This window comes from Petromyzon marinus, chromosome 35 (genome assembly GCF_048934315.1).
Source record: "Petromyzon marinus isolate PM22_M1 ecotype Great Lakes invasive population chromosome 35, UKy_Petmar_22M1.pri1.0, whole genome shotgun sequence".
NCBI classification, from domain to species: domain Eukaryota; kingdom Metazoa; phylum Chordata; class Hyperoartia; order Petromyzontiformes; family Petromyzontidae; genus Petromyzon; species Petromyzon marinus.
The window spans coordinates 3,187,217-3,201,330 of record NC_133701.1 but is presented as its reverse complement, the minus strand read 5'-3'; the positions used below and the strand labels follow the sequence as shown (position 1 = coordinate 3,201,330).

General features: G+C 45.2%; 1 protein-coding gene across 2 annotated transcripts in view; it reads left to right on the top strand.

Annotated features, from left to right (window-relative positions):
- The window catches only part of IPO13 (importin 13), a 69,712-nt gene extending 57,412 nt beyond the window's left edge, over positions 1 to 12,300 (top strand). For both annotated transcript variants that reach the window (XM_032966015.2, XM_032966014.2), the window contains 8 exons: positions 3,390 to 3,527; positions 3,913 to 4,009; positions 5,469 to 5,521; positions 6,018 to 6,084; positions 6,665 to 6,723; positions 7,489 to 7,578; positions 8,491 to 8,672; positions 8,963 to 12,300. In XM_032966015.2, coding sequence (XP_032821906.2) covers positions 3,390 to 3,527; positions 3,913 to 4,009; positions 5,469 to 5,521; positions 6,018 to 6,084; positions 6,665 to 6,723; positions 7,489 to 7,578; positions 8,491 to 8,672; positions 8,963 to 9,059 — 783 coding nt within the window. In that variant the 3' untranslated portion in view covers positions 9,060 to 12,300. The remainder of the gene's footprint in view (positions 1 to 3,389; positions 3,528 to 3,912; positions 4,010 to 5,468; positions 5,522 to 6,017; positions 6,085 to 6,664; positions 6,724 to 7,488; positions 7,579 to 8,490; positions 8,673 to 8,962) is intronic.
- Positions 12,301 to 14,114: the final 1,814 nt, after the last annotated feature.

Below are 14,114 nucleotides of genomic sequence, written 5' to 3'. Positions count from 1 at the left end.
AGCTGCGGGCCCCCGCTGCCGACTTGGCTGGCGAGGCTCGGTGAAGTGAAGTCACTCTTCATTAGTGCTTGCGGCGGCTGCGCGCGCCGGCCTGATGGATGATAAGGAGTTGGGGCAGGTAAGTAAGCGGCGCCCGTGCCATGAGTGGTCTGATTGCACTGCGGGGAACGGGCCCACGGTGCACTCGGATCAATCTCAGCGGCGGCGCTTGCGTTCGCCCTTTGCGGTGAGACAATGTTGCAGGGGTCCGTCGTTGCTGTTTTTCTGCTTCCTAAATTTAAATCGAGCGAAATGCGCGGCCCTTCCCTTGGCCGCGTCGATTCGCGAGCAGTTTCTTTTATAATTTAAACATTTCCTCTGATCTGGTGTTGCAGGAACGTGAATTATAAACATTCTATTGCAGGTGACGGGGTGGCTCGGGTCAGATCAAAGAGCTCTCATTGCTGAGAATCCTGGGTTCGAATCCGGATTTTAGCCACCCGCGAATTGACTTGGTTCTTCAAACCGTATCACTCTTTCATCATCAGTCACGCTCAATCCACTGGTAAAGGCCTTCCCAAGCCATCACGATTGCTCAAGGTCCTGCGATGTGTAACAATCCACCCAACACATAGTGATAATGTTAATGGTTTTCGTTCTCTTGTTCATTCTTTTTGGCTGATTTCCAGTTCCTAGAATTAAAAATATATTTTACTGCCACGCTACAATCATATCTCGATAGCAGGGTGGATAGGAAAGTGCCGCACTCATGTGTGGATAACAAAACGGTCACTTGAAGGGATCTCAGAAGTCAATTTGCTACTACGGGCCACTGCCAAACACATGTGGTTGCATTGCTGTTTCAATAGCTCGAAATCTATTTTTGTCCACATGACATGATTCTAAAATCGGTTTGTGTGCAGGTGCTAAGTGGATTATAACATTGCAGGATTGTGGGAAGAAGTGGTGGCTCCGAGAGGCATTCATCCAGCAGTGAATTGACAACGATGATGACACGATGTTGATAACAATTGGAATAAGAAAGGGAAAAATAAACATCGACGCCTCCCCTTTCCCTAACGTTTCGCAGATGTAGGGCGTAGCCTTGTCAAGGGCATAGCAGAGTGCATCTAAGTGGTACTCGATGTTCCCTAACACCTAAGGGTGACAACTCCACTGTTAACATTCCGACAGTTGCATCGTGCCAGGCTTGGTGCAAGGGAAATCCACGAGTAGCACCGTGCCCCACTGCAAGAATAATGTTCGTGGAGTTTGGATGCGAATGAATGCCTCCTACGTACGTGTGTGTTTCGTGAATGGGAGGTAGGCGTGATTAAAAAAATAATCGTCATAATCTGCTTCCAAACACAAATTGGTGTTACCGAACAAATTCCTCCCACGTTTGAGGAATTGTGATTTAACAGCAGTTTCATTACGCAAGCCGTCCCACAAGACAACAAATTGCTTGCGTAATTGCAACATTTTTATTTCCATTACATAGCATTAAGTCTGTTTTGGGAGGTCCAGTATACGTAACTATCTTGAACGTGAAACATAAAAACCAAGTTCAACGATGCAAAACAAAAGGTACAACTAAGACATGGTTTTCATCATTCCTGACATGTTAAGCTTGCATTTCTTATTGTATCCTGAAAATCTCTTCTAGGCCGAGCTACCAAACATATTTTCAATATCGTATGTAAGTTCCTTACCTATTAAGTTGCCACAGGTATTTTTACTTAAATATTTATTGCCTCTTTCCTAACTTTATTCCCTATCGCGCTATCGGTGCGGAGCAACGACACAAAGCGTCCGTCGGAAAGCCCCGCAGAACGATGCATCGGTCCCACACTTTAGAGAATGCCCCGCAGAACGATGCATCGGTCCGACGCTTTAGAGAATGCCCCGCAGAACGATGCATCGGTCCCACGCTTTAGAGATTGCCACGCAGAACGATGCATCGGTCCCACGCTTTAGAGAATGCCACGCAGAACGATGCATCGGTCCCACGCTTTAGAGAATGCCACGCAGAACGATGCATCGGTCCGACGCTTTAGAGAATGCCCCGCAGAACGATGCATCGGTCCCACGCTTTAGAGAATGCCACGCAGAACGATGCATCGGTCCCACGCTTTAGAGAATGCCCCGCAGAACGATGCATCGGTCCGACGCTTTAGAGAATGCCCCGCAGAACGATGCATCGGTCCCACGCGTTAGAGATTGCCACGCAGAACGATGCATCGGTCCCACGCTTTAGAGAATGCCCCGCAGAACGATGCATCGGTCCCACGCTTTAGAGATTGCCACGCAGAACGATGCATCGGTCCCACGCTTTAGAGAATGCCCCGCAGAACGATGCATCGGTCCCACGCTTTAGAGATTGCCACGCAGAACGATGCATCGGTCCCACGCTTTAGAGAATGCCCCGCAGAAAGGCGTATCGACGAACTGCGGAGTTTTCTTTGTTACACGGCAACGAGCGCACAAACGAGCCTCTAAGTCTAGACGGGGAAAGCGATCGGTGTCTGTTGCAGTTCAAAAATATTTTTTTTATTTAGAAAATAACAATGACAAACAATTTGAACTTTTAAATACGTAAAAAAATTACACATTTGTAAATAAAACTATGCCTTAAAAGGAATAAACTCCTTGAAAAAAAGTTTTTTTTTAAAACGGTTTTATTAACAACTTCGTTTAACTGACAGTCGAGAAGTACATCAATGATGCGGCGCCTGCTCCCCCCACATCAACGCTTTAATTAATTACTTCCGTAACTTGTTCACACGGAGCAGCGCGCCTGAGACACGTGGCGCCTGCTTCTTGGGCGAGGCGATTCGAGAGTTTAGGGACCGTGGCGTTTTTTCCCTACACATCTATATAAATAATAAGGCGTCCATACAAAATGTAAATTGCTTTAAAGTAGCGTATTAATTGATTACTTGATGCCGATTTTGATACAGGCATGCATTGTCACCGGATCTGAGTGTGTGTGCAAAATTTTGAACTGATTGGACAACAGGAAGTAGACTAACTTTTGATTACAAGATTTGACCACGACACAGGAATCAAGTTAAGTAAAACTTGAAAAAAATATAATAGATGACATTTCAGGAAATGGGCCTTTTCTATAGCACGTAATATGCTTCACATTTTAGGTACTCCATGAAGGGTTATTTCCTGAAACGTCGCCCCTTTATATATTTTTTCCTCTGAAGGCAGTGTTATTGAGAAATGTTTTATGTGTTTTTTTATTTGCCCTCGTGCACCACTCCCAACGCAGCAGCCTCGCCCCTAATACTTTGTAAAAAAAAAAAATTTGGTTGCTCGGCCTAAATCATTTTTTTTTATGATTCAACAAGAAAACGTATCGCCTCGCAAAACCGCTCACGCGGCGCCCCTCGTCTCCGCAGGCCGTGTGCACGGTGTTCATCAAGTCGGTGAAGACGCTGCTCGACGACTTTGGACCCATGATCCCCCAGCTGTCGGAGATGCTGGGCCAGATGTACAGCACCGTCCCTCAGGCCTCCGCGCTGGAGCTCACGCGAGAGGTCAGACGCCGCCGCTGCCTCGTCGCCAAATTGCCCGTCACGGCTAAAGAACGGGGGGCCAGGACCCCGCGCCTAATGAGCCAAACTTGGCCGCCCCCGAAGGTGGACGGCGTGTGGGCACCAACTGACGCTTCGTGCTTTGCCTTGGGGACGTTTACAGACACCTGGATGATATTTGTTCTGATTCGATCGCATCTCGTTGGATTTCCGCGCTTGTATTAAATATGCAAGTTTTTTGTTGCTTTAACTGTGACCGTGCTTGCTTTGGCGATGGTGACATTTCCTTGGGTGCGCAGTTTAAACCGTTTTGGCTTCGGGAGCGTTGTCCACTTTGCTGGATGAAGCAGATGGTGGTTTTGTGTTTGCCTTTACCCCCCCCGCACAGCTGGTGCTCATCTTCTGCAAGGACATTGTCTACTACCCAACTGTGAAGGCTCTGTTCCTGCACATGGCTGCCTGCACTCTCACGATATTCCACAGAGGTTCGTGCTCCCCGGTATAACGATGCCTCTAGCATTCGGGAAAGCCTTAATGGATCGTCAAATTGTGAGACTCGTCTATAAGAATGCCCTTTATTCAGAGACGCCTCACTGGGTTTTAAGACTAATTTTCAGCGGGCTTCTGGAGCGTTAGGCCTGTATCTGGAAACTGGAGCACCTGGAGAAAACCCCCTGCTTCCAAGGGGCTGCCACTCAAATTCCTGCGCAGATAGATTTAATCCGCAGATGGTCTTTCGCACCGTGCGTAGCCAACCGTGCTAATCGGAGGGTGTGGGGGAAGAACAACAATTAATCTAATCCATTGAATCAAGTGTGGGCTGATTCCATTGCCGTGTCAATCTTTTTCTGGTCACCTCACAACTTGATATTGTGTTTATTTCTAGTGACTTGCTTAACGTCTCTCTATTTTGCATTCCTGTCGTTTTCTGTGTTGTTTGTTGTAACTCGCTGACCCACCCTGACTGGGCATCTGTGAAAAAGCGCTTCGTCGCTTATCGGATTCCTCCAGGATAAATAAATATTCTGATTCTATGCCCACAACGCCTGGTATTCACTCAAGGTCACCCTTCCAAATATTAGCCAGACTCAAATCTGCTTAGCTTCTGAGATACCAAGGAGATTGGATGTATCCAAGGTGATTTGGTGATTATCCAATACAACCTCTCCAGTATTGATACCCTCAGTGATGGGCATCTGTTAGTCCCCTCTCTTTGAGTGTCCTTGCGAGATGAGCCAGAAGATGAAGCTTTTTGTTGCTTTTCCCTGCAGCGCACGTAATCAGCGTTGGCTTACAGGCACACCAAACAGATGACAATTGGAGTCAAAATTGTGGCGATCAAAAGCACCTATCACAGTTATCTCTTGAAGGTCTGAGGGGGGGGGGGTGCCACTTTGGTTCCAAGATTCCAAGATGCATCGCTCTGCTGCGATAGGATTTTCCAAATTAAAAGCAATGTTTGATCCGTGTCCTAATGTGAATAAACAATGTTAATTAAATTGTGAAAAGTAATTTTGCACACATGTAACAAAAACCTTATCAAACACATCTTAGGCTCATTATTATGTACACCCATGTGGTTGGGTATTTTATGTGATTTTAATGATCTCGTTTAAATTGCTTATTTTTTTATTTTGTTTCATCCGAGTGGAACTGATGAGAATTATAGAAGGGATGCGCGTTTGCCGCCAATCTGAGGCTTTCGTTAAAATTACCGTGGCTCGTGGTGTGTTTGGGTGTTCCACCATCTCCTAAAGTTGCCGCTACCACCTAATTAAACTGTCAATGTAAAAGGTTATTTTGGGGCCTATTAAAATGTAAATCGGCAAAACGTTAAACACGTGCATTACCTCGCAGCGCCGATGCATCGAGCCGAAGTACGCGAGTTTGGGAGGGGCGACACACTATTAATGTGGCTTGCGAACAATTACTCATTTGTGCCAGGTCCCCGGGATCATCCGGATATCGTGGACTCCTTCATGCAGCTTCTTTCGCAGGTACCAACACGGCCGTGCACCATACGTGTTTGTCTTCATCCTCGCTCGTCTCTCCCTTTAACCGCAATGGTCGTAGGGTATGCCAACTCGCGTCACCTCGGCCGGCTCTCCTCGTTTGCCTGATCCTTCTCAGTGTTTGTCCCGTCTGGTTACTGACTTGTACGCGGTCAGTCGGAATGCGATTAGGATCTTGCACCGAGTTATTTTTAGTCCTTGCAAGCAACATTTTTGCCACCCTCCCAATGTCGTTCTCACCATTATCAACTGCCAACGATCAATTCATGAAGGCCTTCACCGTCTCCCACGATTCTGCGATGCAGCAAATCCGCAAAGCGCCCTGCACACCGGGCTGATTTCATCACTCCCATCTCCTCGGTAGGATGTCCTCCCGGACGCATCACCTTGTTACTAATGGTCCAGCGTGTTAAGCCAGAAACCAGCTGTTCGAACGTGATGTTGTGCACACAATTACCCGGGATACATCTGCTTTCTTTAGGCCCTAAGGAAAAAACCAGATGTGGTGGTTGCAGACAACTGCGACATCAAAGCACTGTTCCAGTGTGGTGAGTACAGCCATGCCTAATCACAGCCAAGAAGGGGAGGCCCCATGTTTATACCCACCAACCTCGCTTCCAGTTTCAGTTGTGTTTGAATTTTTAACTCATTGAAGCACAACAATGTGCTTTGTTAAGCTCGCAATATCGAATCGTTTGTGTAAGAAACAATGCTGTTCAATTCGTATATGTTGTATGTAATGCATTCATGTTAGCCCTGCAACCATCCAGTGGCCGCTACTTTCACACCAGTGTACATTTTTGTATTTAGTATTGCATATAATATAATCATGAAAATTCATGGAATAACCTGGGTGCTGAATCGTAACAGTATAAAAGCATAGAAAGAGCACGCGGTGCGCTGTACGAACGGCAGCACTGGGAAGACAAAGATGGCCCAGACATTGCACAGTTCTATCCCCCACCATGCCCTTATGTGCTCACTATGGCCTTGATAGGTGCTTTTTAACAGCAGACTGTAAGTCTTTGAGACTCGACATCTTCGTCTTTGTTGCATGTTTGTGAACGCGCGCAGGCACGTGTTATGAAATATTCACCGTCTGACTAATACTTCTCATTTCCTATTCAGGTCTCATTTCCCTCAAGTTCCCCGAGGGTCCCACTGTGAAATCGGCCTGTGGATTTTTTGTAAGTAGGCCCATGCAGGCTTTTGGGTATTATGTCTACTGAATGTTTGTGGACCCACACTATTTTTGAAATACAGAAAGGAATGGAAGGACAGCATCATGCCGTCAGATTAATTCAGAGGAAAGGATTTAAATGTAAACTAAACTTAATCCTAAAGTTGGATTTCACAAACTTTGCCTGACCGTGGTTGCAATGTGTGCTATTAATCTGATGGTTATGACATCTAGTTGAAAAGAACATTTTAAATGTTGTGCAGAGTACACGCGGTACTAAAATATTAAAGTGTTACTCGCAGCTATGTAAACGTCTACATTAAATGGTGCGTAATAATTTCTTAACATGTAAAAAAAAACGAATAAGGAATGAAAAAATATTACGAATTCATTGGCTTTATAAACAAATCCCGTATGCATTGGGAATCGTGCATGTAAAAAACATGTCACTGCACATCGCTGTGTGCAAGGCAGCTTGTTTATTTCAAACAAATGTGTGTACAGGGAAGAAATGCTCGTGAATAATTGATAAGTCTTTTTTCACACGTTCGAAAAGCCTCCAGCTGCACTGGGACAAAATAAATTTGACTGTTTATATGCCAAAATGTACACACCAGGCAACGGCATCTGCTGCCTCCCGAGCAGAAGCCGGTCTAGTGTTTTTCGACGTATCGGCACCTCTGTCGGTGTCGAGTACGGCTGTGAGGGCCGTGGGATGCGGTGGGGGTTGACGCGCATCCACGCGTGCCGATGCCTCTGTGCTGCGCCGCAGACGGAGCTGCTGCCGCACTGCGCCACCGTGTCGGCCATCGGGCAGGTGGTGCACGAGAACGGGCGCCTCCTGCTTCAGACGGTGCTGGAGGTACGCGACGGATTGTGAGACGCGCCGCTTCCCGCTGTGCATCTCGGCACCACAGCCTCTCCGCCTTTGCGAAGGAGCGGAATCACGTGATGCTTTTGACTCGCTGCAGTTGGTCAAAAAAAGCATGTAAAAAGGGGCTGCTGGGACAAAGAATGGCATTGCCTCAAACCCCTGAGGAAGGTAGCGAGGTGTTGCAGCCCGTGCCAAAACAAGCCGATAATAAGCGAGTTTGAGAACTACATTTTTTGCTACTGCAGTACCCAGAACCACGCTGTTGAATTGTTGATGTCTGACATTTTCCTTATCACTCGAGACGCAAAAATAGCATGAGTATGACCAATACAACAGTACTCGGCTAAACAATTTCTCCTTTCTGGTTTGCAAGTAAAAGTTTTTTGAGATTGTGTGAGCTGACCTGCAGGGCAGACTAAGCACATTCAATGGGGTAATTCGTTGGTTGTACTCTAGACACCTATGAATTGCTTACTCTAGACACCTATGAATGGATGGCTTACAAAAGCGATTAATTGACAGGTTCCTGGCTCGCTCTTTCTGCTTTGCAGTGGTGACATGGCACCAAAAATGCCACCGAAGTTATCGTACTGTAGAGGAAAAAAAATAATCTATCGTGGTACTACTTAGCTTTTATTTTAACTTGAAAAAAATGTCCTGGCTACGCAAATGAGATGTCGGCTGTGGGATATATTAATTTTATTGTCACAACATTATTCGCAGATGCCAAGACAGAGGTGGTGGGATTTTTGGCGCTTTTGTAATGATGAAATCATGGCCTGTGGCTGTGTTGTGAATTCGGCAATTGAAATTAATTAACAAAACCCATAGCATTGCAGAGGTAGTGACTTAGGCCGCCACTGCTCGCTGCTGTTGTTGTATTGCTGTCGTGTGCCACAGGCGATTGGCGGCCAGGCTCCCCGTAACCTCATGGACAACTTTGCGGAGGTGCTGTTCTGTGTGAACAAGCACTGCTTCGCGTACCTGCCCCTGTGGCTCAAGGAAGCCATGGCGCGACCCGACTTCCCATCCTCGCGTGTCACGCATGAGCAGAAGGACATCTTTGGGCAGCAGATTCTAAGGTGAACCGACCGCTGCCAGACCCCCCCCCCCCCACTTCCCCCACCACCCCCACTTTCCCTGCCGCCATCACATCAACGATGCTTCAAGGGAACCAGCCTCGGGCCTCCTGACCCCGTGCTGATAATTTAATTTCTGAAAATATGGCTTTTATTTATTTGGCTGTGCACAAGAAAAAGTTTTAAAATATAATCGTCCCACCACACCCTGGGTTTCCCCTCCACTCCTTTTTGCCCTGTACCGGTGGTATCTCTTTACCAAAGCAGATTATTGTACTCTTTTTTTGTTGCAGGGAGAGAGTGAACAAAAGGAAAGTGAAGGAGATGGTGAAGGAGTTCACTCTCCTGTGCCGGGGCCTGCATGGCACGGAGTACGCGGCAGAGTACTGAAGCGTCGGGGGCGGTGCTTCCGGGGCGTATGCCTGCACCACGCCGCCATCGCCAACGGACGTCCTTAACTCAAACCATGGGCATTTGCCTCTTCCCAGCGTTCCTGCCCCCCATATTGTACAGTTGCACACTTGCACACCTCCCGCCATTCGTTTTTTTCTATAACGTGCTTTTATTTGAGCCTCTTTCAGCAGTTCCGCTTCGCAAGGCGTCTGTAAAACGTGTTTTGTAAATGTAAACCGATTTTGAAAAATTTGAAAACACACGGCAATTTTTGTGTACATTTTTGGGGACATACTGTAAAAGTTGCACGCTAGCAAGAGACAGTCCTGTTTACCTTTGTCATTGTATTCGATCGCTAAGCCCCAACAAACAGGGTATATTTATGGAAAATTGTGTCTGGCAGGTTAATTGTAGCAACAAATAAGTTCAAGATTGCACAATAATACGGTCAGTCTGGCATCAACTACAGAGAGGATGCGTCTTGGTATATTCGGCTGTGCTACTTATAAAATACGGTATCTCTTCATTGATGCTTCAGTGGGCTGTGTCTGTCAAATGCTGTGTACAATACTGAGCACTCAAATGGCATTTATCGACATTTCAGCTGCTGTCTGGGAGAGTGGTGTCAAGCGTTTTAGTAAACCCCGTAGACAATCGTCTGCCCACACACTATGCTGCTTTTACTACAAAGACGCAGCTGCTAATGGGTGCAGTTTGTGGCATCCTGCACACACGTGTGCGTTCACTACCCGGCTCTGGCTCCCTGTTGTAGGAACAGGAACAAAACCGCCCTCACACTTTATCCTCATTTGCCACGTTTCTAAGTAAATGCAAACAGTGCAAGATTAAAAATACAATTTTTATTGAAATTCTCCCAGTGTAAGTGGTTGTTACTTATCAAACATGGCAGCAGCAGCCATGGACTATCCACTGCTGGTTAAAGGCCTCTGTTTTTCGGCATCACTCGCGTTCTCACAATGCAACAAACCATCTGGGTCCTGCACACGAGCTGATGTCACTGTTCCGTCTCTGCAACGGTCTTCCTCTCGAGTATGTTCGCTCCTTTGGCTACCAGTCCCTCCTCAGTCTCAAACATCAGGCATAATCCCTCCTATCGATGCCCTGCCAAGCCCACTTTTTTAAAGAGTTGGTGTGATGTCTATAACTTGCATATATTCTCTAATCAGTATGCTCCTTTTCTTAAATATAACTCCAAGCATGCCCCTCTCGACGCTACTTTGCACAATTTTTAAGCCTTTTCATTGTCAGTGTCTGTTTTCTATCCATGTGTCATGGCAGGTAATATGCAAGATGGTTAACAGAAAATCGAAGTCAGCAGCAGAATATAGATTTAACTTTGAGCAACAGATCCAAAATTCCGCCCAGAAATTGTCTGACATCATTTCAAGACTGAAAATGTGAATTATCTTAGGTTTGGTGATACTATATTTTTTAAAAACAAAAAGTTAATGGATATTAATTTGCAGGAAAGTATTAAAGAATGTAAGAATGCAACGTTCAGCTGATGAATTTAAGTGAGACATTATATTCACGTAGAGTAAAATTGCTGAGCAATTATTATTTGGAGGGACACATGGAAAAAAACCCCATCAGAGTACAGTATGTGTACCCTTCGAAATAATTGATGGTAGACTGATCAAAATTTTTAAAGGTACAAAGTTTGAGTCATTTATTTTACCTGAACTTGATTTTTCGCAATACCACTTTGCCCAAGAAAGTTTTCAATCGGTGCACGTTACTTGCTATGATATGGTACTGTTTTATCATAATATACACCGTATATATAAAGTAGGCTGCAAAATACACATTTCTTGTGTGCAGATTTATTAACGGTTGGTTCGTGCAGAAGGATGCCATACTAAGTGAGCACCTTTCCGTTGTAAACAACTTATCGATGCTGCCAAACTAGATAATTGACGTTTTAATGCTCTTTTGCGTTATAGTTTATGTTACAAAGGAGAGGCACTATTTATGAATGTCCTTTAAAGGGTTCCTACATTTTACTTGTCTGGAAATATTTTTTTTCTTTATGACGTTCGTCAGCACGTTTCAATTCCAATGGAACCGGAGCGTGTATGACGGCCGCCTATAAACTCCGGGCTTAACGCAAGTGACTGTGGCCCAGAGTTTGTGTAAATCCAGTGCTGGCACACCCACGCGAATAGTTTGATCAAATAAACTGACGTTGAAACATTTCGACGATGATTATCTCGGAAATAAAACTGCTTTCTAATAGGATGTAGGATTCAGCTAATGGGGTATTTGAATCCTGGATAAAAATGGGCGGCAGGATGCACCATGGCACAACTCGTGCCTCACCGCAAAAAGGAACGGGCTGGGTTCGACTCCCGACTCGGGTACCTTTCAGTGTGGAGTCTGTATATCCCCCCCCCCCCTCCCCCGTTCTTTATGGGTTTCGTGTTCTCCGGTTTCATCCCATAGTAAAAAAAAACATACAATGTAACGTATTGGCCGAACATCCCAAATGTTGAAAAATTACCTGCAAATTATTAAAATTAGGAGTACACGTAACAACGTTGCCCCGCCTACTATTAAAATTTGGCAGGACCCTGCTAAAAAAAAGTCTTCAGATTCAGTGAGGCTTTACTTGGGTAAAAAAACAAGCGAAGCAAAAATCATGTGAGAGCTCAATGATACTCAAAATAACTTTTTTTTAAAGGGAGATGTGGGTCATGTATTGTTTTGGGATCATAGCCTATTTAAAGTGGAGGTATATGTCCAAATTCACAGAAGTCATCTACCAACCCGGGAAATATAATGCAAAGAATGCCTAACGATAGCGAAAGAGTGGAAATATTACACGTATATGAAAATATAATGTATTGTGGGAAGACTTACAGAATTTCCTAGGACAGCTACCTCGAAAAATAGGACGATCTTGGGCAAAAACCAGGATAAAGTAGCAACCCTAATACCAACACTTTGCAAGTGCAGAGGTCAGACTAGCGCGGGTGTTTTTTTTGTCGGATCGTTGAAGCGTTTAACCTGCAGAAGCAAAGCGATCGTGAAGCCGGCTTCGGAGGCTGACTTGACTTGATGTTTTCCCCCCCCACCCCCCCTTTCTTGAAGAGCTGGCTGGAAAGGGGCCACCTCTTTGATGGCCACGTGGTTTTATGTATATCGCAGAGCACTGATTATGTGCGTGTATTTATTGAAGTCTACAGAATAAAGGCTGAAGTGGTGGTTTGCCCCCCCCCCCACGCTTGTCGCCTCCTTTATCTCTTCTCTGTAAACGCTGCGAAAGTCGTTCCACGTGACGAGCGCGCCCTCTGCCGTGCGATGTCGTGGGTCCAGGGTGGTCGACTCGTTAACATTTTAAATTCGCCAACCGAATCAGTCGCCAGATAGACCTTCCAGAGTAGTCACAAATGTCCTCGACAATTTACGTATTTTTCACGAGAGGTTTTTTTTGGGTTCGATCGCGTACATGTGTCGTTAAACCCGCCAACACCCGACACTGAAAATGAGTAAGGTGTGCCACATAAACAAAACATGACATTTCGTTGCTAATTGGCTTTGTGTCGGGTGGTAGCGGTTTTAACATTTATATTTACACGATTTAAACCCATAATTCCTCTTATGGATAACATTGGTCGCGAAAGCCTACGTTTTAAATTAACATCTCATTACACATACAAAACTGATACAAGTTATTTAACGCATTTCTGTAATAATGTCACAAATTGCAAATTTACCAAGTATAACATAATAAACTTGATAATTGTGTTTTTTTATGTATACGCTTGTTTGCTCGGTTAAAGATTCACGACTTTTCAGGAGGATCCTGGCAAGTGTGTGAAGTAGGAAGCGACAATGTGTAAAGACCATGTAACCATGGCATTACAAGGTCTTTAACGTCCACTGAAGCGGACGGCGCTTACATATTAGAAATATGCGTTGAGTATTTGGCTGCTATACATATCCACATGAGAAGCCACTTCGTTCAGCTATCATTGGTGGCCAGGTCGCTTGTGAAAAAAACGATCCTAGTGGGTCTTAACTGCTAAAATAAAATGTTAATGGTTAATACACCTGCAGTATTCATCAGGGCGGTCGCTGTATCGAACCGTGAATCTCTACAACACGGCAAATGTGCACTACCACCGCTAGGCCATATAATTCCTTAATGTATGAGCGTTCACATACACATGGAATCGCTCCTAAATGTGCATGTCCTCGCCCAAGAAAGTCCGTTTAGTCGTTCTGGAAACCCTCATGTCTGGGGTTAAGATTCACCTCGGCATGCGATGAATTCTCACGATTTGGGGGGTCCCAATTTGATTTAAAAAAAACATTTGGTATGGCGGTGAATGTAGCGGCCTCTTGTGGTTGCACTGGTCACGAAGGCCGTTTAATCGATTCTTAAGCCCTTTATTACATGCATCCATCACAAGGTTAGACTCGAGGTTTTGAGATACATGGTTGTATGTTGTTTAATAACTTGACCTCCGCTATAATGGTCGCTACATTTACCAAAATGTATTTTAAAAGTCTTCACTTGTGACTGTAAATCGTGAAAATGCAGTTATGCGATGAAAATGTAATGATCTACTGCTTACGCGTATGGTGAGCGTAAAGATCAATTTTAATAACTTCATCCCTCCCAAGAGTCCACCACACCAATTACTCTAGACAGAAATTTGGAATCTACTCAACATTTTTTTTATTTTACCAGGTAAGGTCCACTGAGCTCTCTATATTTTTTTCAGAAGCGACCTCTGTCACAAATTATAGCTCAACCAAGAGGCTTATCATGTGGAAATGCACAGCGGTCATTTACTCAACGCGTGTTTCTGAATATGGAGGCGAAACCCGGAGCACCCGGAGACAAATCAACGCGAGCACGTGGAGAGAGAGACACGCAAACTCCAAATATACAGCAGCAGGCATCAGGGTCGGGATCGACCTCACGACCTCCTGGAGACCAGGTGAGGTAGTTAACATCTCACCACGTGGAGAGACACCCAAACTCCAAATATGCAGCAGCAGGCATCAGGGTCGGGATCGACC